Source organism: Leucopleurus acutus, assembly GCF_964270905.1.
Source record: "Leucopleurus acutus genome assembly, chromosome: 10".
NCBI classification, from domain to species: domain Eukaryota; kingdom Metazoa; phylum Chordata; class Mammalia; order Artiodactyla; family Delphinidae; genus Leucopleurus; species Leucopleurus acutus.
The window spans coordinates 995,384-1,022,472 of NC_139153.1; the positions used below are offsets into that span (position 1 = coordinate 995,384).

General features: G+C 51.2%; 1 protein-coding gene across 1 annotated transcript in view; it reads right to left on the bottom strand.

Moving 5' to 3' along the window:
• Positions 1-588: 588 nt before the first annotated feature.
• TXNRD3 (thioredoxin reductase 3) overlaps positions 589-27,089 on the bottom strand; it is a gene marked incomplete at its 5' end in the record, with an annotated part of 42,915 nt that continues 16,414 nt past the window's right edge. Inside the window, 13 exons of the mRNA XM_082847441.1 lie at positions 589-1,172; positions 1,383-1,517; positions 3,953-4,048; positions 8,130-8,237; positions 11,487-11,643; positions 12,574-12,650; positions 18,260-18,352; positions 18,958-19,183; positions 19,941-20,056; positions 21,294-21,436; positions 23,304-23,423; positions 25,318-25,390; positions 25,626-25,730. Of these exons, the coding sequence (XP_082703567.1) occupies positions 1,110-1,172; positions 1,383-1,517; positions 3,953-4,048; positions 8,130-8,237; positions 11,487-11,643; positions 12,574-12,650; positions 18,260-18,352; positions 18,958-19,183; positions 19,941-20,056; positions 21,294-21,436; positions 23,304-23,423; positions 25,318-25,390; positions 25,626-25,730 (1,512 nt within the window). The 3' untranslated portion in view covers positions 589-1,109. The remainder of the gene's footprint in view (positions 1,173-1,382; positions 1,518-3,952; positions 4,049-8,129; positions 8,238-11,486; positions 11,644-12,573; positions 12,651-18,259; positions 18,353-18,957; positions 19,184-19,940; positions 20,057-21,293; positions 21,437-23,303; positions 23,424-25,317; positions 25,391-25,625; positions 25,731-27,089) is intronic.

Here is a 27,089-nt window from a genome sequence, read left to right on the forward strand (position 1 = left end):
GTCTCTTAAAACGCAGGCCCGGATGTTCTAAGCACAGAAGCCGGCGGCCCGCGCACGGCCCAGAAGGGCACTGCCGCCTGGAACCCTCAACTTGGTGCTGGGCGGTCTGCTCCCAAGAAAACAAGGTTCCCAAAGGGCCCCGGGTGGGCCTCCCCCTCAAGGGCCTTTTAGATGCTGACAGGGGTGCAAACTCAAAAGGAATCTCGCAACATGACCTTTTCACTTACTGAACCCGACTGTAAGGAAACAGACTGAGAACAGAACCACTTAAATAGTTTAAAACTAGGGCTTCCCTGGTGGCGCAGTGGTTGAGAGTCCACCTGCCGATGCAGGGGACGCGGGTTCGTGCCCCGGTCCGGGAGGATCCCACATGCCACGGAGCGGCTGGGCCCGTGAGCCATGGCCACTAAGCCTGCGCGTCTGGAGCCTGTGCTCCGCAACGGGAGGGGCCACAGCAGTGAGAGGCCCGCGTACAGCAAAAAAAAAAAAAAAAAAGTTTTAAATTACGTTTCACATAATACAGTATTGAGAACTTTTTAATATTATTCTTAAGATCAACATGAGAAGTCCAAGCATCTCTCTCTGACGTGAGATATTCTGCTCAGTCCAGTGACACGAAGAGGAGAGCGGCCAGGTGGTCACTGTGGGGAACCAGAAGAGGGCGAGACGGTCTGCTGGCGGCTGCACATGTGCCCACGGGAGGAGGTGGCGCACTAGTGCTCTGCGGCAGCTACGGGGGCGTCCCAGACGCCCATGCACTGAAGATGCCCACTTTATAGTCAGTTTCATAAAAGAAAGTATTTCCGTGGACTCAGCAAAGCAAGGGGATATAAACAGGAGCAACCGGGAACATGGACTGAGATGAGTTGTGTGATTAAAAGCTCTGTCGGGGGAGCTGATGGGGAAGACGTCAGTCTTGGCTCACCTGGCGGCTCCGAGCTAAGACGTCAAGGACGCAGCGCGGCTGCCCCTCCCCGTCAGCCAGGCGGGTGGACGGCACTGCTGCTGTCCCGCCTCCTTGCCCCGACGCTGTCCCGGGCTTACCCGAGAGCACGCCGTCTTCACAGAAACGGCAGCGGGACAAGGAAAGCGATAGCAGCGGCTTAGCCTCAGCAGCCCTTCTGCGTGATGTCCAGCCCCGAGGACTTCGTGATCTCCAAGGTGGTGAACACCTGCCCACGGGAAGGAAACAACACGAATTCACACTTAGCTGTCGGTACTGGAGCTCTGCTCTAAGAAACCACGTCCCGAACGTGACACCAACATCATCCTTTAAGGCATACAGAGCAGTTATGAATATAAGATTTGTCCACTGACAACATGCTTCATCACAGCTTTCCAAACCACACCGAGTCCACATCTACAAGCTCCCGTGTCCGTACCTGTGCACACGTGGGGTGGATCCCAATGGTGTCGTCCAGCTGCTGCTTCGTGAGCCCACATTTCATGGCGGCTGCAAATCCTTGGGTGATCTCACCGGCCTTCGGTCCAAGGACGTGAAATCCTATCACCCGATCCTTCCAAAGGGAAGCCAGTAGGTTAAGGATCTGAAGAGGGATCTTGTCATCCCAAGTTCACCGTTGAAACTGACAGCAACTCCCAGAGAAAAGCACCTCTAATGCTGAACTGAGCAGAGAACAGCACCGTGAAACCGTGCCCTGCAAGAATCTGCTGGGTGAGCCAGTAAATGCACGTCCCGTGTGAACACGCGCTCAGATTCGCCGGGACGGGCAGTTTACCTGCTGCGCGAAGGAGTCTGTCAGTACGAGGGACGTTTCCGCGTTACACTGAGAGAGCGCTAAATGACAGCACGACAAATCCCGACTAACAGCCGGTGCTGGAATAAGGCTAAGTTCGGAGGCAGCAGGCGCTCCTCCCAGCCCAGGACGCAGGCTGCCCGGCTCCGAGTCGGCTCGGCAGACACCCCACCCTAGGGACCGCGAGCCGTAAGGACGCGCGGCTCTCGTCCCTGCGCGCATGCAGCCCCGGCGGACGCGGGTTCGTCCCCGCGCACTCCCAGCGCTCATGCTTCCTCTGTCCGTGTTTTCTCATCACTTTTCTTCATCCAGAGCTTCAGGGTTAAAGTGCACAAGGTGAAGAGAGAGGGCATGACAGGCGGCAGGAGTCTGTGCCCCCCACTCTCCGGGCTCCCGTGGCAGGTGGGCAAACGGATACCCCGTGAGCTGCGCATCCAGGGGGCCGTGGACGGGAACCTCTGAGGGGTGCACGTGCAGCAAAGTGGGAGAAGGCGCGGCCCAGAGAGGGGGAAGCCACTTATTAATGAAAGTGAGGAGCTTCTGAGAGATGGAAGCCTGTCCGTGATTTTCAGCATCGCTCCAGGAAGACAGTGAGTGGTGGGGTGACACTCCAGAAATGGAAATTTGGACAAAAGTACAAGAAAGGGGCAGTAGGTCACTGCTCACTGGCAACGCACCTGGTCACCCAAGAGCTCTGATGGAGATGGACAATGGGATTAATGTTGTTTTCATGCCTGACAACACAACATCCTTTCTGCAGCCCGTAGATCAAGAAGTAATTTGGATTTTCAAGTCTTATTATTTGAGAAATACACTTTGTTAGGTTGTAGCTGCCATAGACAGTGCTTCCTCTGATGGATTTGGGCAAAGTAAATTGAAAACCTTCTGGAAAGGATTCACCATTCTAGATGCCATTAAGAACATTTGCGGGACTTCCCTGGCGGTCCGGTGGTTAGGACTGCGTGCTTCCGGTGCAGGGGGCGCGGGTTCGATCCCTGATCGGGGAACTAAGATCCCACGTGCCTCACGCGCATGGCGTGGCCAATAAAAATTAAGAGGAAAATAAAAGGAGAACACTTGTGATTCATGGGAAGAGGTCAGAATATCCAAATGAAGAGGAGTTTGGAAGAAGCTGATTCCAGCCCTCCTGGATGACTTTGAGGGGTTCGAGACTTCATGGAGGAAGGACTGCAGACGTGGTGGGAACGGCAGGGGAACCAGAACTAGAGGTGGAGCCTGAAGATGGGACTGAATTGCTGCCATCTTGCGATGAAACTTGGGAACGGATGAGGGCCCGCTTCTTCTGGATGAGCAAAGAGAGTGGTTTCTTAACACGGAATCTACTCCTGGTGAAGAGGCTGTGAAGATACTTGAAACGACAGCAAAGGCCTTAGGATGTGACACAAACTTCGTTGATAAAGGAGCTGCGGGGTTGAGAGGACTGACTCCAGTTTTGAAGGAAGTTCTGTGGGTAAAATACTGCCAAGCAGCACTGCTGCTCCAGGGAAATCACTCATGAAAGGAAGAGGCCATCAGTGCAGCGAACTGCATGCTGGCTTTGTTCTCAGAAATGGCCGCAGCCGTCCCAGCCTCAGCAGCCTCCATCCTGACCAGTCAGCGGCCGGCAGCACTGGAGGCGAGACCCCGCGCCAGCAGAAGGGCCACAACTGGCTGACGCGCAGGTGACGGTCAGGGTTTTTTAGCATATTTTTAAATTAAGGTCGTACATTGTCTTTTTAGCCATAACGCGACTGCACACATAATAGACTACCGTATAGTGTAAACATAACCTTCATGAGCACTGGGAAACCAAAGAATCTTGCGGCTCATGTTACGCAAAACTCGATTTATTGCAGTGGTCTGGAACCTAACCACAATACCTTCGAGGTATGCCTGTACTTCCAAATGTACACAAACATACTCCTTACATTTCATCACTGATGACCCAAATTGTCACAGATCGTGTAGTTCTAAACTGCCAAGTTAGACAGCTCTGGAGTGACACATTCCGATGACTTTGAAAAGGTCAGTCACTGCCCAACTGTCACTCTTCAAACACAGTGCCTGGGTAACAGTTTCAAGGATTTCCACCTGGCCCTTAGAGCTATCGTTAAAGAGATTATACAAACCCAAATACTAGAATAAAAGATTTGTTTTGCAATTAGAACTTTCCTGCTTCCAACCGTATGACGTACATTGTCGAATTTGCTGCAGATAATCTTCGCGTAACAGGTGTTGCTGTCTCTGCAGGCCACTGTCCACTCGAGAGGCCAGAACAAAGTGTGGTAGACCTGCAAGAGAGAGGCCAAGGTCGGTGTCCATGGAGACCGCCGCTTGACAGGCTCCTCCTTATACAAAGACGACAATTCCTGTACCAGCTCTCAGAAGTTTAAACTTGCATGATCCCAGCTTATGAATCTGACGGGAGCATCTGGGCGAGCTCCTAACTGCCATCTGCAGAGTGTGTGACCTTTGCTTTGCTCTGCCGTCCGTCCCGAAACATCTCCCATTAACTAACTTCGCTTCTCAAGCGCCTAGAGGGCTACTCTCCAAGCAGCCAACGCTCCAGGCCCTGTGGGGCTGAGACAGTAAAGAAAGCCTTGGGTCCTGCCCTCCATCGGTTCACACGCCTCCTGTGAGGTTCACATTCAAACCAAATCTAGGAGAAGCAGAAGCCACAAGACAGTCCAGCCACCCACGGTATGTGGAACACTGCCCCCGCCAGAGCCCAGGGTACCTCGAAGCCTCCCAACCTGCTCAGGCCTCAGGGACGGACCACACAGCGTCCGTCCATCCCCTCATCCCCTCGGGGCAGCTACACGTCCTGGCAGCCCTCCGCCTAATCAGTCCACACAGAAGGCGGTGGATGTGTGTGCGCTGCCAGGATGAGAATGTGTTCTCAACTATCCCTGCAGTGGAGGGATAGAAGTACTGGCTCTCTGTTCTTTAATAGGGTTATGTATTTTACGGTTGGAATACTGTCTTTACTGTTTTTATAACAATGATACAAGGTTATTAAAAGAATAACACAGGGCAGAGAATTACAAAGAAAGTGGGAAAAAAAATCCCACTGTCCAGAAGTAACCATTTTAAAAGTTAAGGAAGCATCAGTGGTTAATGCATACGTAGCTGAAATGACATTTTATTTAAAACACATCATAGTTCACAGCTACGTGTAACAAAAAACATTAGGTTTAATGTGTATTTAACAGAAGAGAAATAAACTCTTCCTCAAAGTTTAATACAAACTTGTCAATCTCTGTGGCTATTAGGAACAGAAGATAAATGCTTCTTCATCTCAAGACAGTATTCCTAAAATACACCCCTAAGGCTAAGAAAAGAAATGGTGCAAACTCCAAGGTTTTAAACAGGATTGCTGAAACTGCAGGCTCCTGGCTTTGATGCGCCCTGAGCCCCTGCACCCACACCTCTTCCCACACCCTCCCGCTCCTTTCCTCGTGTGTGTGAGCTGTGTTTTTCCTCCTAGTACTTGCAAGATTTTACTTTATTTAAGTTTCTGATCCTTCTGGTTCAAAGTGGGTGTGAAGTGTGGACCCAACTTCATATTTTCCCTGAAGGCTGTCCCCTTAGACTCCAGCACCCTTAAATGAATGCCCTTTCCCACAGATTTAAAATACCACCTTTACCACACGTTAACTCTTCTAAGCACTTGAATCAATCTGGGCTCCAAATTCTGTCCCACTAATCTTTCTGCCCACCTGCGTGCCACTCCGGCACAAGTCTAATTTGGGTAGTTAGACGATACATTTCAGTCTCTGACAGGACTGGTCTCCCCCCAGTACTCTCCTCATTCAGAATCACCCTTGGGAACTCCCTGGCGGTGCAGGGACTAGGTGCTTTCACTGCTGAGGGCGCAGATTCGATCGTGGTCGGGGAACTGAGATCCCCCACGCCGCGTGGCAAGAGGCCAAAACGAACAAGGAATCTCCCATGATTGTCTTTCTTAAAAGTTTTAATCTCTTAATCAAATTATGCTCACTATCTGCGGATTTTCCAAGCTCTGTGATGAACCCAGCCGCCTGGGCCGCCCCGGCGCCCCCTTTAATCAGTCAACACAGCCACCTGCACGTCCTGCGCGCGCGGTCGGTCGCCCCCGTGTTTCTGCACAACACGCTCACGCTGCTCTCACGCGACTCTCCGTGCTCGGCTGCACTTACTGACTCGCCCTGTTGAGGAGGATTTAAGCCGTTCTTCCCTGGCCCCTGCACTCTCATCCCCACTCTCCCAATTATACTCAAATTTGCAGCTGGATCACTGGCGGTGTTTCCTCTACTAGGAAGGAGCTGTTCCCAGAGACATGGGCATCCACATGCAAAAGAAGGAAGTCGCACCCTACCTCACACGTGTGCAGAAAATAACTCCGAATGGACCACAGACCCACACGTAAGAGCTGAAAACTGTAAAACTCTTAGAAGAAAAAACATAGGCATCAACCTTCACGACTTTGGATTAGGCACTGATTTATCAAAAGTGACACCAAAAGTCCATGTGGCTGGCAACAGAAAACAAAAAAGACATACTGGACTTCATCAGAATGAAAGATTTTCGTGCTTCCAAGGGCACCGTCAAGAAGGTGAAAAGACCCCACAGAAATGGTGAACGTTTTTACAGGTCATCCCTGTGGTATCTCACTAAGGTCTGGAGGTACGTTTCCCTGACGATTAATGATACTGAGAACTTTTTCATGTGCTTATTGGCCATTTGTGTATGTTCTTTGGAGAAACATCTATTCAGATTCTTTGCCCTTTAAAAAACTGGGTCATTTGGGGGTTTTTTTATTGTTGAGTTGTAAGAGTTCTTCAGATACTCTGCATACAAGTGCATTATCAGAGAGATGAGAGTGCCCCGGACTTCACGGCATGAATTCTGTGAACCAATTAATCTTTCTTCTTACGCTGTCTTATTGTTTCTACCCTCATCTGCTTTTCACCTAATTTCCTCATTTAAAAGAAACTATATGTGTGTTTATGAGAGGCTTCCTCATTCCTCTTTATAGTTGGAATATTAAAAAAATACTAATAGATCAAATTTTCAGTCCTGTAAAATGCAATAAATAAATGTACAGACTAGGTGAGTTGATCCGCAGTGAGCCTTAGGAAAGAGACCTTAAAGTAACCCCACAAACCTGGGAACCTTCCTACAGAGACATCCCTTTATCTGGGGTGCAGCCTCCTGCATCCTTCCTCTCACGTGCCTGCCGAGCTTAATTGCTCATTGATTTCAGAAAGTTTTAGAACTAAGTGTTAAATCCATAATTGTTACCATCACTTTTCCAAGACCCAGGTAAAAGTTCACCACTGCAAATGGGTGGTTCATTATTACCAGAAGTGAATTATAAACACTGATCAAATAAAGTCCTCTAAAATGGGAATTTCCCATCGAAAACACCACCTAAAATAGCAGCGTCTGTCATCATCCTGGTCCCCCAGCCCGGAAACGTAAAAGCGAGTCTCAGGAAGTCACTCGGCCATTCGGCGCGGGAGCCTCAGCGCTGTGCTTCAGAGGATTCCCGCAGCCAGGGGAGGGCCTGCGACTTCAACTCACTGGCTTCAAACATCGAGTGGTCCTAAACCTCTGACCCTTTTCACCTCCCCGCCCCTCCTGCTTACGAGGCAGTTAGGACCAGACGGGCAGGGGTGGAGGGGAGGCGAGAGCACCTTCGGGGCGTCTGAGGAGCCCCCAGCAGGCCGACAGCCCCGGACCTGCCCCTCCTCTGAGCCCGCGGGTGGCGGAGGGTCCCGGACCAGGTCCTGCCTGTGTCTGGCTCCCGTCACGCCAAGCGGGAGGGGGTGGACGGCAGACCCAGCCCGGACCAGCGGACGTCCCTCATAATTTGTAACTGAGACGAACAACAGTGAGTCAGTCAGCTCCTCCAAAGGCCAGAACTACGGGTGAACTCGGAGCAGGGAAGGGCCGCATTCTGCCGCTACGTGCATTTCTGTTCCTCCAGGGACAGCACTGCCCGCACACACGCACAAACCCCCACCAGGGAGAGGAGCTGACGCGTCTCCCAGCTCCTGGCTCCCACCCCTGCCCAAGGCCTCGGACGCTCCCGCGCCCCCGAAGGTCGCACGGCGACCCTCCCGTCAGCTTCCTCAGGCAGACGCCTGTTGCTGCAGCTCGGAGCCCTGATGCACGCAGCGTGTCCTTCTTTCCCCAGCTGTGTGATTATTACAGTTCGCTACAGACGGGGTTTACGTTATTTAATTTCCAATTTTCCTGAAGTAGGAATACAATTTCCTACAATACAACCATTATGGTAACTTGCAAAACTACAAAATAAAAAGTGGCTGAAGACAAACCGTGGATTAAAAGAGAAGGTCTGAACATGCCACAGTCACACCACCTTACTTCCAGATTCTCCTTCCGGTACACTTCCACGGCTTTCTCCTCCGCGTACCCGCAGCAGCCGTACTCCAGGGGCGTGAACACCACGGTGGGGGCATTGATATAGTCACACTGCAAGACAAACCAGCCACGGTCTTTTATTTTGTGGTGCTTCTTACAGGGAAAATCCACACGACGCACATCTGTAAGAGGAAGATCAGCAAGCACGGTCCCGTGCAGGTGACCCTCACTGCCACCGTTTCAGGGAACTGAGTCACTGAGCAGACGGGCGCGCCCCAACTCTGGGGCAGGGACCACGTGCTGCCATTGCACTGGGACCTGGGCCACTGCAGCCGTGCACATGACCGCGCCCCTGCAGGGATGAGCGGAGAAGCCGCTCAGCCGCGCAGGGCAGGGTGAGCGGCCCAGCCCGCCCCAGGGAGACGGCCACGCGCGTGGAGGGCCGCCACACCGCGGGGCCCGGAGACGGGACCCTTCAGGGCCCTTATCAGCCTGGGAAAGAGCACAGGAGGACATCACGGGAAGGCTGCAGACCCTGAGCCCCACACGCCGTCCCCAGCAGCCCTGCATCCCGGGGCGCGAGTGTGAGCACAGGCGCACGCCTGTCTGGAGACTGACCGCACAGAGAGAAAGCGTGTGCGGGACCGAGAAAGGGGGCGGGCAGAGCCAGAGAGGAAGGTCACTGTGCTTCCCGCCCACAGCTCCGCAAGGGCAGCGGTGCCCAGCGCACGACTTCCCCCACCCCGCCAACAGCTCACAGGTGACTAGCTCAGGGGAGACTCCAACCCAAAGGGAGCGACCGGCTGCCCACACTGCAAGAGGAAAAGGGGCAAGGGGCAAGACCCAGCGCTGCACGTCCATGCACTTCTTCCCTCTGTAGGATATGAACTAGAGGCGAAGGGAGAGGCCCCCAGTGGTGAAGCCCCTGGGTGGTGGCTGGACAGGAAGAAATGCTCAGCCAGAGGGGTAGCCAACCAGGAACCCCACCCTTTCGGGGCCCAGAGCAGCCTCGAGCCCAGCCCCACCCCAGCCTGGTTCTCCCTCCAGGTTACTGTGGGATTCTCATGAGAAACCCCGTCGATGTGACGGCCTGAGCGAGGCGCTGCTTTGCGGCCCAAAAGAAAAGCCAATCACACACCACCGGGCGTCCCTGCACCCGGTGGACAACGTGGACACCGCGCGCCAGCCTGACCCTCACCTTCGGCCCCGACACGTCGTGTTCCATGACCTGCAAATCACGGACCAGCCAAGCATTTGTTCTTTTCCCAGCACGCCTACAGAAACCCACAGAAGCGCAGACGGCTGCACGCAGCAGCTCCTGACCTCTCCTAGGTCCTCAGCTGCTCATCAGTCTGGCCGTCAACCCTGCATCCCGTGGCCTACAGGGGGCGCCTCATTCTCAGCAGGTGCTTTTCTCCTGCTTCACATCAACTGAGGAAAATCAACAGGAAACTCCCAGCTTCCCCTTTCACCTAAAGCACGTCCCACACCTTGAACTCCGACCTCCACCTGAGCGGGCCCGTGCCTCACCCCACCTGCAGCCTTCCTTCCGCCCTGGTCCTCTGACCTCTCTCTGCACACGCGCTGCCCTGTCTTCTCACGGCGCTGCCCAGTCTTCTCACGTCTCTGCCCATCGCCCCTGGGATCCGCTTCTCAGGACCTCAGGCAACTGCTGTGCTTCCTAGAGCCCGGTGCTCATGCCCTGGGGAGGGCACAGCTCCCCATCCGTTCACACCCCTGCCCCTGCCGAGGCCAGCAGGGCCACGGTCCCAGTCACCTGCACCCACCCACGCCTCCGTGTGCCCACGAGGTCTCCACACACGACCTCGCTGGGCACCTGGTGGTGAAACACAGCACACGGAGCTCCTTATGAAGAAGCCGGGCCCCAAACATCCCACCTGAACCAGCTCGGGCAAAGCATCAGAGAAACCCAGGACGTGAGACACTCTGCAAGAAGAGTAGCCTGGATCCGTCAAAAAACCCATCATGACAACTTCCCTGGTGGCGCAGTGGTTGGGAGTCCGCCTGCCGATGCAGGGGACACGGGTTCGTGCCCCGGTCCGGGAAGATCCCACATGCCGCGGAGCGGCTGGGCCCGTGAGCCATGGCCGCTGAGCCTGCACGGCCAGAGCCTGTGCTCCGCAACGGGAGAGGCCACAACCGTGAGAGGCCCGCGTATCGCAAAAAAAAAAAAAAAAAAAATAAAACCATCATGAGAAATAAAGCAAAGAAACAGGTAAATAGAGGCAGGGGCTCTAGCGAATGAGAAGAGACCTAAGGGCTTGGGAAGCCAGATGTGCCGGGCGACGCGCACCTGTGCCCGTGGTGATGCACTCCATCAGCGCGGAGACGCAGCTGTGGTTATGGAGGCGAGCACCCTTGCTCTTAGGGGACGCTTGCCGAAAGCGTTTTCTGGGGGCAAAGCGCCTGCCACTCACTTCCAGAAGCGCAGCAGAACAGTCTTTGTGCTGAACATCCACGTACTCGGAAATGCAGGCAGGGGGCATTAACACCTGTGCGGTCGGGTGGGAGGTCCACAGGGTGACTGGCACCAGACCTTCTGCAGTCTGACGCCTTTCTGAATGAAACGCTGGGGGACATAAAAGCTCCTCACTGCAGCCTCCCAGATTCTTGATGATCTGACACCAGATTGGCTCCCAGACTCCTCCCTCCCAGCTGCGGGACCCCCGCTCTGCCAGCACATGCCAGGCCTCTCTCTGCACTGAGGCTGGGGCAGCACAGCAGGCCCCCTGAGCCCGCCCCCATGCGGCCCGGCCACCTCCCCCGCTGCCCCTCATCTGCCAGCAGCGCACGGGTCCCTGCTCTCCTGACGCGTAGGGCTGGGGGCTCCCGAGACCGCCGTCGGCCCCGGCAGACAGAGCCCGCAGAGCAAGAGGCTCGTCTGTGACCAGAGACTGCAGGAGGTGGGGAGACTGCAGGGGGCGCCAGATGCACCGTCAGCCATGCGTCGGCTGAAACAGAGCCCGGAGGAGCAGGGTGGCTAGACCAGGTCCACAGGCTGGGCAGGCGCAGAGGCCGGCCCCGTCCGCCCCGGGCCGCAGGGCCCTGCCACCCGGTGACAGAGCAGCATCCACCCGGGACCTGTTTCCAGACCCCTCCAGTCAGGAGACAGGACGTCCCTACCTGGGCGCCCCCCGTACGTCACCCAGTACAATGGCTTGCACGTTAAGATACGCATAAGATACTTATTTAAAACCACCAGTAAACGGTACGGAACTGCAAACGGTTTAGGGGGAAGCTTCCCCGGCAAAACAGGCGCACAGTGCCAGCTGTACCGATTGCCCTCAAATCATGATTTTGCTTTAGACATTATCTCAGAAACAGCAGTAAGAAACTTACCTTTTCTAAACGGCCCCCAAAAAGCCTTCGAGCCAGCAGCCTGCCCGCCTGCACGGCGACGGGCGTGAGCCCAGGCTTGCCCTCCACGACGTCCCCGACGGCGTAGACATAGGGCGCGCTGCTCTGCTCCGCGTCGCTCACTGGGATTTTGCCAGTCCTGTTATGTTTGGAAAGAAAAAAGGTATTACGACGACGCTGCACTGCTGGACACGAACGCCTGTCCAGGGAAAGGCTGATTCAGAGAGAAAGACCCCGCTAAGCGCTCAGGCAACTGTGTCATCAAGTGTCTTCAGGCTCAGACAACTGGGGCACCTCCGGCTCCTGAAGAAACACCCTTCTGTCTGAAAACCAGGCCCACTTTTTGGGTGCCAAAGTATCTCTAGATTCCCCCAGAGTCAAACCCATAGCTTTGAAGTTTTTCTCTGTGCCTGATCAAGGACATACAAATTCATTCTAAATCACAGAAAGTAGGTGAATACATTCCCACAATTGTTTTTAAATAACTGTTTAACGCATGAGATATTTAAGGAAAACATGAAGAGTTATCAATTAATTAATGAAAAAATTGATAATACAGAGCTGGCACAGTACTTATAAAGTAAATTTAAAGCATCGAAACTTTGCATGTTAGTAATTAGATAAGAGTCTCCATGAGCTGATGCGTAGAAACACCGCGCCCCGTGCAGCGCCGGGTCATGCCCCAGGCAGCGCTGGGTCTTGCCCCGTGCAGCGCCGGGACTCTCCCCGTGCGGCGCCGGGTCTCGCCCCGTGCAGCGCCGGGACTCTCCCCGGGCAGCGCCGGGACTCGCCCCGTGCGGCGCCGGGTCATGCCCCGTGCGGCGCCGGGACTCGCCCCGGGCGGCGCCGGGACTCTCCCCGTGCGGCGCCGGGTCTCGCCCCGTGCGGCGCCGGGACTCGCCCCGTGCGGCGCCGGGTCTCGCCCCGTGCGGCGCCGGGTCATGCCCCGTGCGGCGCCGGGACTCGCCCCGTGCGGCGCTGGGTCTCGCCCCGGGCAGCGCCGGGACTTTCCCCGGGCGGCGCCGGGACTCGCCCCGGGCAGCGCTGGGTGGTGACGCCCGGGCCTCACTTCTCATTGACTTTGACACCAATCTTCTCCAGCCCGATCTTCTTCGTGCAGGAGTCACGGCCAATTGCTAACAAAACCTACATTTAGAGAGAGAGCAAAAACAAACGATCAATATCGGGGATGACAGAGGGAGCCTCACTATGGACCCTGCAGGCGGTAAAAGGGCAGCAGCAGAATATTAGGGGCACCCTACGCCAATAAACCTGACAGTTAGATGAGATAGATTCCTTGAAGGGCAGAATTTACCAAACTTGCACCCATACAAGTCTGAGTAACCCTACGTCATGCGCTGCACTGTGCCCCTTCCCCAAACCCATGTTGCAGCCCTAACCCCCAGAACCTCAGAGTGTGACTGTATTTGGAGATGGGGCCTTTGCAGAGGTGATTAAGGTAAAACAAGGCCATTAGGGTGGCCTAAACCCAGTCTGACGTGCGTCCTTATATAAGAAGAGGTTTTTGGGGACACACACAACAAAAACTGAGGGGTGATCACGTGAGGACACACGGAGAAGCCGGCCGTCTACACGCCCAGGAGACAGGCCTCAGAGGAGACCAGTCTACTCACACTTGGATCTCAGGGGTCTGGTCTCCAGAGGCGAGACAAACCCCACCTAGTGGCACTTTGTTATGGCAGCCCTAGCAGACTAAGGAACGCTATACTCACTACAGAAACTGAATCCACGATGTATAAACTTCCCATAAATTAACTCCAGAAGTCACCACGTGACTTCATTGGTAGAGTCTATGGAACACTTAAGAAATAACACTAAGGATTTCCCTGGTGGCGCAGTGGTTGAGAAGCCGCCTGCCAATGCAGGGGACACGGGTTTGAGCCCTGCTTCAGGAAGATCCCACGTGCCGCAGAGCAACTGAGCCCGTGCACCACAACTACTGAACCTGAGCTCTAGAGTCCACGAGCCACAACTACTGAGCCCACGTGACACAACTACTGAAGCCCGCACGCCTAGAGCCCGTGCTCCGCAACAAGAGAAGCCACTGCGATGAGAAGCCCGCACACCGCAACGAAGAGTAGCCCCCACTCGCCGCAACTAGAGAAAGCCCACGTGCAGCAACGAAGACCCAATGCAGCCAAAAATAAATAAAATAAATCAATAATCTTTTTTCAAAAAAGAAATAACATTAATGATACACAAACTCTCCAGGACACAGAAGAGGGACCACGTCCCAAGTCCTTTGTAGAAGGCCGGCACAATCATCTGACACAGAATCAAACAAGGGCAGGAAGATAAAAGAAAATTAGAAGCCGACACTCCTCAGGAACATAGATGCAAAGTCCTTAACAGATGTCAGCAAGTAAAATAGAGCAACATAAAAAAGTGGGCTTTGTCCCAAAAATACAGATCTGGTTTAACATACAAAAATCAATCAGTGTAATTCACCACATTAACAGAATAAAGGAGAAAACAACGCAGTCATCCCAATAGATGTGGGGACAGCATTTGACAAAACTGAACACCCGTCGAGGATTTTAATAAAATCCTCAGCACACTCAGAATAAAAGAACACTTCCCCAGCCTGATAAAAGGCATCTGCAAAAACCCGAGAGCTCACATCCCAGCTGTGATGAAAGACGGCCTCACTGCTGAGATGCGGGACTCTCACAATTTCCATTCAACACTGTCGTGGATGTCTTAATCAGTGTAACAAGGCAAGAAAAAGAAATAAAAGCACACAGATTGGAAAGAAGAAGCAAAACTGGTGTTTTATGCAGAACAAATCCTAAGGAGGTCAATATACAAAAATCATTTGTATTTCTATGTACTACCTACTAACCACTGAAAATTTAAAGTTTAAAATACCATTTACAGCAGCTTAAAAATATGAAATACTTAGAGATAAATTTGACAAAATACATGAAAGACCTCTAGAGCAAAATGACAAAAAGCTGCTGAGAGAAACTAAAGAACTCGCAAATAAATGGAAAGATGTATGAGGTTTGTGTACTGGAAAAATCAATGTCGTTAAGACGTCAGTTCTCCCAAATGCATCTACATAAGCAATACAATCGCAATCAAAATCCCAGCGGGGCTTTTTTTTTTTTTTTAACAAATTGGAAACATGGATGGACCTAGAGATTTTCATACTAAGTGAAGTAAGTCAAAGACAAGTATCATATGATATCATTTATATGTGGAATCTAAAAAAATGATACAAACGAACTTACTCACAAAACAGAAGCAGACTCACAGACATAGAAAACAAACTTACGGTTACCAAAGGGGAAAAGGTGGGGAGGGATAAATTAGGAGTTTGGGATTAACAGGTACACACTACTATGTATAAAGTAGATAATCAACAAGGACCTACTGTATAGCACAGGGAACTGTATTCAGTATATTGTATTACCTGTAATTGGAAAAACATCTGAAAAAGAACATACACACACACACACACACACACACACACACACATATATATATATCTGAATCACTTTGCTGTACACCTGAAACTAACACAACATTGTAAATCAGTTATACTTCAATAAAAAAATTTCATATGGAAAGGCCCTATGCAAAGTTAGAGAGCCTACCCTCCCTGGTCTAATACTTACTATAAAGCTTCAATGACCAAAACCGGTCAGAGAGGACAGAAACAGACCCACAGTTAAACATCACATGATCACAAAGGCACCAAAGCAATTCAGTGGACAAAGAGAAGTCTTTTCACAGATGGCTCTGGGTATCAACATGGAAGAAAAAGAACCTCAATTCCTACCTCACACTGTAAACAAAAATTGGTTCAAGATGAATTACAGGCTTAAACATAAAAGATAAAGCTATAAAGCTTCAGGAAGAAAATGTAGAATACCTTCACAACCTCTGGGTAGAGCACGCAGAGAACTTGAATCATAAAACAAAAATCTGATGAATTGAACTTCAGCAAAAATGTAAAACTATTGCTCATCAAAAGATGCCATAAAAAACTAAATGGACAACTAGATGGGAAGAAATATTCACACACACACATCTGAAAAAGGAATGTACCCACAACACACACAGAACTCCTGCAATTCCAAATAAAATTCAATAACCCAACCAAAAATGCGCCAAAGACTCAAACAGACACTTGACAAGGGAAAATATTTAAATGGCCAAAAAACACACAAGAAGTTGCCAAACATCACTGTAGTCACTAGGAAGATGCAAGTTAAACCTATAACAAGATTCCACTACACACGCACTGGAGCGGCTTAAACAAAAAAGTCGACAACCCCAAATGTTGGTGAGGCTACAGGACAACCACAACTCATGCATCCTTGGTGGGAATATAGATTGAGACAATCATTTGGAAGCTGTCTGGCCGTTTCCCCAAAAGTTAAACACAGGAAGTCCCCAATGACCAAGCAATTTCACTGCTAGGTATTTACCCACAAGAAAGGAAAGCATGTGTCCACAGAAGGCCTCACGCAAGAACCTTCACAGAGTTTTCGTCACAAGAACCCAGCTGCAAACAGCCTGGCATCCCTCCACAGGAAAGTGACCTGTGGTACATTCAGACAGTTCGTACGGTGAAAAGAGCCAGCCACTGATACACGCCACACGGATGGATCCCGAGTCAGGCCCCGAGGAGCACGCACCACATGGCTCCACGTCGTGACATCTAAATAGGAACAGCTGGTCTCTGGTGACAGAACCAGATCAGGGTTGCTGGGGTAAGGTACTGGGAAGGGGCGCAAGACAGCCTTCCGACTCCACAGAAATGCTCTGTTATTCTCAAAGGAGTGTGCATTACAGAAACGTGTACACTTGTCAAAGCCTACTGAACTGTATATATCACTACATGTAAATGATACATCATTACAAAAATAAACAATTCACAATTTTAGATATTTTGCACAACTTTATACCAATACATTTGATAACTTAGATGAAACAGACTAATTCTGAGAAAATATAACAAATCAAAAGTTGATATAGAAAAAAGTAGAAAGCTTTAAAAGGTCCATTGACTGTTAAAGAAAATTGAATATATCTTCACTGAACATTCTAGGCCCTGGTGGTTGCATCAGTGAGTTCTATCAAACATACAAAGAACTAATTCTAATATTACTAAATGCTTCCAGAGAACAGAAAAAGAAGGAACATATTCCAAACTTCTTTCATGAGCTAGAATAACTTTGATACCAAAATCTGAAAAGTTCAGTACATGAAAGGAAAATTATAAGCCAATACAATTCTTGAGTATAGATGCAAAAATTCTAAATAACCAAATCCAACAATATATAAAAAGGACCATTACCAAGTTGGGTTTATCAGGAATACAAAGTTGACTGAACATTAGAAAACCAAGGTAATTCAACACACTAACAGATTAAAGAAAAAAAAATCATTAACAGCTACAAAAAAAACAACCTTACCGCTAAATATCCACTCCTGACTTTTAAAACAAACAAACAAACAAAACCCAAATAACAAATGAAACCACTGAGCAAACGAGAAATAGAAAATGATTTCTTTAGCGTGATTAAGAATATCTACCCAAACCCTATGGAACACCTTACTCCATAACCATGAAACAGCGAAAGCCTTCCTTCCGACCCTGAGAACAGACGGGAGCACCTGGCTCTGCATTTCTTGTTAACACTGCACTGGAGGCCATGGCTGGTGCCCTTGTGCAAGAAAAAGGAGGGAAGGGAAACAGTCGAAAGGAGGAAGCAAAACCCTTGATATGAACATGTACAAAGAAGACCCCACATAATCTAAGGACACATGGCCAAATATGACTTTAGCAAGCTTACTGAATACTAACTCAAATCACACACATCAGCAGCGTTTCTATATATCAGCAACAAACAGTGAAAGACAATGACATTTTTTTCATAAAACATCATTGGTAACTATACAGAAATATGTAAGTACCTAGCAATAAATCTAACAGAAGACCTTCTTGATGTCTACAGAGAAATGTACTAATTTGCTGGGAACTATGACAGATGGCTTAAGTCAAAGGAGAGATATACCATGTTCATGGACTGGGAGAATGGACACTGCAAAGAAGTCCAGTGTTTCCCACTGGTTACGCATCCACTGCAATCCTAATCAAAATCTGAACAGAGGCTGATTTTTACTTTTGTTTTTGTTTTACATATTTTTGGCTTTGGTGAGCCTCTCCACGTTATCTACTTTTAATTGAAAAGAATCATGTTATAAGAGTGTGTGAAACATAAGTGTACAGTTTATGTTAAAGGTATAAACTACAGTTCACAAAAGAAATGGTCTCTAGATATCATCAGTTTAAATTAGAATCGTTGCCACCCAAAAGTCCAGGGACCAGTCACACTGTCTGGAGATTTTACACTGTTTGTTTTTGAAAATACCTTTATTGTTGTTTGGATTATAAAGTATATTCAATGTTTATTGCAAAAATATTCAAATGCAGAAATGTATAAGACATCTAATTCCCCAGAAGTAAGCACTAAAAGCAGGTATACCTGCTTCCAGACTTTGTTCTCTGCATAGTCACACACACACGTATATTACCATCGTATGCTTCCTGTACCACTGAAAACTATCAAATGTCAGCAGCACAACCACCTTCCATACGTATCAGACTCTCACGAAGAATCAAGAAAAGAGTTGACGCTGGTATGATTTTCCCCTGAGTTTCATCTGCACTAACTTATGAGCGTGTTCATCCACCCACTTTTCACATGACAGAAGCTCACCGTGTTGTAAAGGCCCTCAATCATCTCTGTCCCTTCCGTAGATTTAGCCACGACCTTCAGCTTCCCGGGTGACCCCTTCTCCAACTGCTGAACCTGGTGAGGAGGAACAGTGCAAGGATTATCTCTACAGGTGACAGAAAATAGGTGGACCACAGGGTGCGTGTGTGTTTAGGTGTTTGGACAGAGAAAAGAGGGCCGTCCCAAGGGACAACGTGGAGGGAGAGATAAGTTGCTGGGTTAGTTGGAGACAACAGAAGGGGAGCCATGGAGGGATGCTTTCCAGGCACTGGCTTAACAAATGGCGTGTTCCAGGGGACCACTTCCCGAGCACTGAGACAGGCCGGAAACACAGCAGGGAGTACATTCGGTGGGGAAATCAAGAGCTTTATTTCGTCTTGTTAAATTTAAAATGCTTGAGAGGAATTCAAGTGGAGATGCCCAGCAGGCGGCTGCATAAATGGGTGCGGAGCTGGGGAGGATGCCTGAACAGAGGCCTCAGCACTGAGACGGGACGTGCGGCCGGGGGAGGGACGGTGAGGGGGAAGGGGAGGAGGGGGAGGGGGCGGCCGGGCGCCGAGACCAGGGTGGGAGCACCATCTTCAGGGTCCCTGGCGAGCAGAGCTAACGAGGGCAACAGGAAAGCGCGGGAGCGGGGAGGGCGAGGCGACAGCGAAGGCTGGCAGGTGCTGGGAACTCACCTCCACGGGCACGAACTTGCGCAGGAATCGGACGCCGAGCTGCTGCATGGAGGCAGCCACCTTCTCGGCCATCTCCTGGTCGAAGCCCCGCAGGAGCTGCGAGCGCACCATGACCGTGACCTCCAGGCCCAGGCCGGCCAGGAAGCCTGCGCACTCCAGCGCCACGGAGGATGCGCCCACCACCAGGGTCGCGCCCGGGCAGTAGGGCAGAGAGAAGAGGTCATCGCTGCGAAGAGAGAAGGGGTTTCCGGGCGGGATGGTACCATGCGGGGCCGGAACGAACAGGCGCTGAAGGGGACAGACAGCCTGTGGAATGCGCGTCCACTGTGGAGGGGGATGTCCAGCCCAGTGTCTCAAAATCAAACCAGTGGGTCACAGGCCAAGATTTTGTAAATAATAAAATGGAATAGAGGATATTAGACCATATTCTATGTAATACGAAGAAACACGGCTTTGTCTGGAGTGTGTGTTGTGTGTTCACCGGAGCAACCACACAGTGAAAAACGTATTTGTTAAAGTGCACCTGCTCAAAAAAGTTTGAAATTCATTGTCCAGCTTTATATGTCAAGGTCGTATGTCCTGCTACAACCGTCCAATGAGAATTCCTATTACATGCCAGTATTAGGACAGCTGTGCTTCTCCTGGTCACCTGCTTCATTACTGCCATACAGACACGAAACCCTAAAGCAGTGAAGTATCACTGCTTCCCTGTGAGCTCTAGAAATTGTAGAGCCAGATCCCAGACCCGTTCCCAGAGCACCTACCAGGAGACCTGCAACACACCTGTGTGCACCTGTGACCTTATCATTTACCGAGCCTACGCTCTCTGCTCCATTATGTTAACTGCCTAGCTTTGCATTTGTTATGTACTTTGATGTGTCATTAGTTCAAATCTTTTGTGAAATAAGACAGGGAGTAAATACACTGGAGACACAGAAACATACTCTTTACAGCTTACGGTCGGATGGCCTAGTTAATCTTACCTAGTGATACAGTATTCTTTATCTCCTTGGATTCCCAAATAGCGCGGCCTTTCCCCTGTTGCTATGACAAATTTTGCTGCAGTATAATACGTTTCCTGTCCTTTTCCATCGGTTGCCTTGAAAAGAGCAAAGCAAACTTCACTTTTCATCAAATACCAGAGAATATCAGACACCCGGGACGCAGTAGTTACTACGGAGGTTCCTGTCAGCGGGAATACACATGCAAAGATGGTAACGCACTGTGATAACCTCCTGCACAGAAAACAGGCGTGTTCACAGCCTGGGCACTACGGCCGCGGTGCGGGGCAGTGGGGGACTGGAAGGCCAGGCAGGGCGGCCGCGCGGGTGACTGGAGAGAGGACAGAGCGTGGCCAAGTGCTCAGGCCGCAGAGCAGCTGGCATCTGGGGAGCAGCCAGTGCCGGGAAGGAACAAGGAAAGAGGGCGCCCACTCTGAAGACCTTGTGCGCCGTCCCGAAATCCAGGCTCTGCGGAATCCACAAAGCTGTTCATTGTTTGTTTATTTTCAATTACACAAGCAAATCGTAAATCCATTTTCATTAGAAAACGAAAAAACAGTGGGATGGAAGGAGGGCAGCCTGGAGGAGGGTCCTGAACAGAACAGCCAGGCTGCGGCGGGGAGAAGGCAGGCAGGGGACGGCCTGAGAAACAAGCCCCCCGACTGGAGCTCCCGCCCCAGCCTCCTGTGGCCACGTGAGGTTCTCAGCTCCCAACACACCACTGACACCTTTCTAGAGACAACAGGTGACCACGAAAGGACCTCAAGTCCTGTCCAGGCCATCGAGTACTGTGCCACCAAAGCAGAGGGCAGAGGGGGAGCAGGTGTTGAGGATGGTATCGGACCGGCTCTCATTCTCCAGTTACATGTCTGTGATCATCAAAACAGTCTCATTCCCCTTAAGTACCGATCTTACAACACACAAGTATTACAAATATAAATGTATAAAATACACTAATTCTGATACTGCTTTTACTAGTGCTTTTAGGAATAATATGTACCGGAGTTCTAGTTAAGGTTTCATTTTAAAAAAGAATTGCACACCTAAAATTCTGATCTTTTTAGAATTTTGAACTCTGAACTGTTTAAACATTTTCTCTTTCAAGATGGCAATGAAACCAAAAGGCAAATAAGTTAAAACTGAGAATTCTTTAAAAGGCAATGTCTCCACTTTAGTCAGACGTGGAATCAACGAACACTGGGGAAAGCACACGCGTGCACAGCTGTGCACACGCACACCAGCTGCAGCCCTCAACGTGCAACACGGAGTCTGGGTTCACGGCAGGCATGGCAGAAGCAAGGAAAGCAATGAACGGGACAAAACGCCCCAACAGACCTTGATTTTATGGTGTTCAACAAATTCCCCGTAGGAGTTGACGTAGGCCACCGCCTTCTCCCTCAGAGCCTGCCGGTAGCTCCAGTTCAGAGAGCCGACGTGCTTCTGAATGGCTTCGGTCATGGTCTCCCAGTTGTGCTTCACTGAGGAGAAATCACCAGGGGGTGTGAAGGGGCTGCACTGTCACGGCTAAGTCACACGTACACATGAGCCACCCTATCTATCGCTTCAAGAGTCAAGAAGTGAACAGAAGATGACCAGCAACTGAAACCTTTCGACGCCAGTTACGGCTTATACTTCTTCCTCTTCTAAAATACAAAAGACGCGAAAAGCAGAGCTGTGAAGACAAGGAAAGCCCACGGAGGAGGGCAGGGGGCAGCCATCTCGCACCCAGGCCCCAGGGTCTCGAGGCACCGGGAGCGCCCCCAGGACAGGTGCGGGACACCTCCCCGGCCACTCCCCCCGGGTCCCCGGCGGGGCTGTGACAGTGAATGCCCCGCGTCTAGATGACCGAGTTCACCCACTTCCCGTCGAAGCCAGGGTGGGGCTGACGGAATCAAGACTCCTCCTCACCCTGGACCTTCTGGGTGGGGTTTCTTTCCTGGATCCATCCCATCTGCCGATGCCGGTCCCCAAGGAGACAGCAGCCCAGGGCTCCCGTCAAGCTGCGGGAGGTCCCCAAAGGCAAACCCACCCATCGGGGGTTCACCCTCTGGTCACATCTGGACCTGGACCCCTCCAGCGCTCTCGAGGGCCCCGCCCACTGGAGAGCACAGGGAAGGGGCAGAGGTCACAGTGTGCGGAGGCTCGGGCGGCGGCAGGGATTATGGCCCAGACGTCATGTCACCCTTCCTAGGACCTCAGTGGACAAGTCTCCTAAGGTCTTGCAGTCCCGATGGCCCTTCTGGTTACTACGTTCCCAGACCGCACGCCCGTGGTCCCGGGGGTTCCGGCCAGCGATGGCGGCCACGCCCGCGCAGCTCGCGTGCTGTGCGGCGAGCTGCTCCCCGCCCCGCGCCCTACCTCAAGGGCCGCCTCCGCCACCTCCACGGCTCAAGGCTCCTGAGTGCCCCTCAGGTTGATGCTGGAAACCTCAGCGCCAATTACGGCCACTAAGTCGCTCCCCTCCCCCCTCCCCTCTCCCTCCCCCAGCAGGCTGTGCTGCTCCAGGGCAGGAGTGACAGTTTCCTCATCTCTGCATCCTCAGAGCCTCACCAATAGGTGCTTTGCAGATGTTTTTTTTTTTGGCCACACCGCACGGCATGCGGGATCTAGTTCCCCAACCAGGGATCGAACCCGCATCCCCTGCAGTGGAAGTGCAGCGTCCTAACCACTGGACCACCAGGGAAGTCCCACCAATAGATTTTTATTGGTGAATTTGTTTTCCATTTTTCACTAACCAAAGACATACATAAACACTAATAAAAAAGCAAATGTCCTCACAGTAATGGATAAAATCCACACAATGCCCCTTGCTATTCTGTTTTCTTTATACTTGAAAGAAATCTGAAAATAGTGATTATTCCCTCTCACACTCTGCTAAGGGTTTGGAATGGCCGAGGCTGCAACAGCTCCCTCCCTAAGCACTAAGGCCCACGAAAGCAGGTTTCAACTGACCACCTTTGAGTTCTCTGGGCCTGGCTGGCACACGGTGGGCTCGTCACAAGTGTTTATTAAACTAATTTAACACTGAAATACAGGGACTTCCCTGGCGGTCCAGTGGTTAGGACTCCACGCTTTCACTGCCGAGGGCCCACGTTCAATCCCTGGTCGGGGACCTAAGATCCCATAAGCTGCACAGCGCAGCCAGCAACGTAAACAGCACGGACTCCTAAGGAACTCGCTCTTCCTTCTTTGCTCCCAACCGCTCTCTTTACACTCCATCACCCACCTTGCTGAGCGCACTCCCACCATAAGACTGAACTACAGCAACGTAAACAGCACGGACTCCTAAGGAGCTCGTTCCTTCTCCTTTCCTCCCAACCGCTCTCTTTACGCGCCATCACCCACCTTGCTGAGCGCACTCCCAGCCAAACCTCCTCGAGTCAGTCAGCGCCTGGCCCAAAAGGGCGGCTTCATGCATCAACTTCTTCGGGATGCAGCCGACGTTCACACAAGTACCACCGAGACCTGAGAGAGAAAGTCACAGCTGTAACGTTGTGTGTGTGTGCGTGCGTGCAGAGTGGGTGTTATTAAAACGTGGAAATGACAAACTCGACGGTCATGGGGTCACCATCACGCCCCACAACAACACGAAAGGATTCACCAAACTTGTTGACCGACGGTCCATGAAGGAGGCCCAGGGATGTGCAAAACATGGACGTGCACGTGAACCTGGGGACAGAGTCCAAAACTTCCACTTGAGTCTGACCCACAAAGTGGTCAGAACCGCGTCGGGTTAATTAGGCCCACGCTGCACTGAGGCCAACACTGCAGCCTCCAGCCTTTGCTTCTGCGAACCTGAGTCCTCCTCGGAGCCAGCACAGGTCCACTGCCAGCTGCCAGGTAACATCTACTGTGGATCCTTCAACAACATGGGGCTAGAAACAGAAGAGCCCTCTGAGAGCACATCTCTCCTGGTGTCCAGGTTAAGCGGACTCTTTCTGGACAGGAGAGGGGACGGGGGCAGAGGAAGGAAGAAGAAAGACAAGCGTCCCAACCATACGAGCAAAGTTGAGGTGAACTACCTTTAATATATGAAATTCTAGGCTAAATTTTTTTGAGTAAACTTGAACTTTAAAAACCAACTTTCCCGGGGCTTCCCTGGTGGTGCAGTGGTTAAGAATCCGCCTGCCAATGCAGGAGACACAGCTTCAAGCCCTGGTCCGGGAAGATCCCACATGCCGCGGAGCAACTAAGCCCGTGCATCACAACTACTGAGCCTGCGCTCCAGAGCCCACGAGCCACAACTACTGAGCCCACGCGCCACACCTACTGAAGCCCGGGCGCCTAGAGCCCATGCTCCGCAACAAGAGAAGCCACCGCAACGAGAAGCCCGCACACCACAACGAAGAGCAGCCCCCGCTCGCTGCAACTAGAGAAAGCCCGCGCGCGGCAATCAAGACCCAACACAGCCAAAAATAAAATCAATAAAATCAATGAATTTATTTACAAAAACAAAAACAAAAACCAACTTTCCCACTTTGTCAGGGTTCTGGCAGGAAACAGGTGACACTCCAGCTGGGGAACTGAGGAGAGGGCAGAAATCATTACAGGGTGTGGCAGGAAGAGCAGTGGGTGCAAGGGGGGCCGCCACCAGCCCTGTGAAGGGGTAAGCGACGGGGCCAGTGCCGCCACCCAAAGCTGGACCACGGGGGAGAACCAGCCTGCAGTGCCCAGCGGGCCTGGAGACCCCGCCGTATGCTTCCTCCTCTGCTCTTCCCGTTACCCCGATGGCCACGCCCCAGCAAAAGCCAGAGGGCACGCGGCCAATCCACCAGTTTGTGGGGAGCGCAGGGTACAGACAACGGGGATGGACCAAAGCACAGACAGAAAACACCCAGCACAAAAGCTATGCCTTCTGTGCTACAGTGAAAAGAGCGTGGACAGGCAAGCACTCTTGTCTACAGCAAAGTCCCAGGCTGGGAGCTTGCTGTGCATTGCATTAAACGGACCTGGGATGACCACACACACTAAGTCAACTAACCATCCTGCAGCCACTGGGGTCCATGATAAAATCAATGCAGAAACACAGAAAAGCATCATGGCCAACGCAGGCGAGCACCACGGGGTGCACACACCACTGCGTGACCACAACTGTGTGAAAACACCCACGCGTGTGTACAAACATTATTCTGGCAGAAGTTTTGGAACACTGGGGTCACGGAATTTTCCCCTTTCGCACAGTCTTCCTTCATTATTTTCCTATTATTCTTCCAGTGTCTCCTCTTGTTAACAATGTGATTGGAGATTTAGTTTCCTCACCCCTGAAACAGGTGGGTTATACTCGAGACTGTTGTGAGGACTGAGGGAGACTGAGCCTACAGAGAACCACCACCGCACGATGGTGGGAAGAGCAGCTCACCCCACGATGTGCCCTGGGGCGACGGGACCACGAGGTCCAGCACCATGACTCTCCTCCCCAAAGCGGCAGCTTCCTACGAAAAAAGCCACAGATAGAGACCTTGTCATTTTCCTGACACTCCCCCGATTTCTCGCTCCCCTAAACGATGACGGTGTTTGTGATGAAACCCAGTTTTTCCCCTTCATTAAACCAACTATTACAACAACAGAGTACACTGGAACATCATAAATGGCTTTTTTTTAAGTAGCAGAAGAAATGCTCATGGCAATCACCAGGAAAATCATCTTCGGGTGTCATTTTCTTCATACCTGAGCACACGAAAGGCCGCCAGAGCCACCACCAATGACAATGAGGTCGTAATCATATGCTGGATCTTCCTGAAGGAGCTTCTGTAATAAACCACTCTGATGTGCCTGAGGGTTAACCAAAGGAGAGAACACAGTGTGACTTGTTTTCAAACTATTTCTTTGTACCCTATGCTTAATCGGCATAAATTTCTTTTATAAAACTCTTGGAAACAGTTGACCTACAATCTTTGTAAGTTGGAACTGTCAGTTTACCTGGATGGCATTCAGCTGGGTCCAACTAGTTAGAACGGATGCCAAAGCACATATGTTTTGTTGGTTATCACCCGATAGTGAGGCATGTGTCCAATGATGGGGAGGTCATGGCCTTACATCCATGTCAGACAAGGTCATTTTGTAAGCAGCTCTTCTGCCCTTTTCCGTTTGCTCGCCTCTGCTTTCCTCAGACCTTAGTTGTAAAACTGAGATCATAGGTAACATTTAAACTAGCCCCTGATTTCTGCTCTGCTGAATGCATGCAGTACCTCGCCTGACCTGTCGACTCCTTTCCTGGATTAAAAGGAGTAAGAATGAACGATTAAGTAGGTAAAGAATGACTGACTCTCTATGCCCATCGTCCCCCTTAGCACATCTGCAGGTGGACCACGTGGGCAAGACGGCACCCAAAGGAAGCTTAGGAGAAGCCGGCAGGTCTGCACACGATGGAGAGATGACGAAGAATCCGACCTCCTGTCTCAATGATTAACTGAGATTATTTCCCCTTTTTCCCTTTAAAAACGTTCATGGCCAAGCAGAATCTTCCAAGTTGGTTTTGGGACGTGGGTCTGCCTTCTCCCCAGATGGCTGGCTTTTCTGATTAAAGCAACTTTCCTTTCTACTAACACTTGCTTCTCGGTGTTGGCTTTCGAGTGGCGAGCAGGTAGAGCTGAGTTACAGAATAACTAAGTGCAGTTAAATAGCCAAGCACCATTGTTCGAGGCCCTCTATGCTTTGTCCACCTGTGCTAGTCTTCACCTTGAGAACAATTCTCATGCATCGGCAGCAGGACATGCACTTTGAAGCTTTTCCTGGTTTCTCGTAAATTGACCTAAATCTCGCAACTTCCTATACAACACAAACAACTTGCTTTTCCTGGCCGGGAGGCTGACCCTGCAGCACATTCTCTTGTCCACTTGGCCCTCCTGGTGGTCAGAAGAAGCTTAGATGAGGTCAGAGGCTCCACATGTGACTAAACAAGAGTTCTGTCTGCGCGAAGTCGGCTGCTCAGTCCCAACGCACTGGCTTTCGAACGGGCTCATCCTGGGAGCGCAGTGGAAGTGCCGCACGACCACAGACCCAGCAGATGCCTCGTGCACGGTCCCAAAGCCGGGTGGCCTCCTGCTTCCAGATGCCTCGTGCACGGTCCCAAAGCCGGGTGGCCTCCTGCTTCCTAGGGGCCCGTAGGGAAATCCACCTCCTCAACAGCGG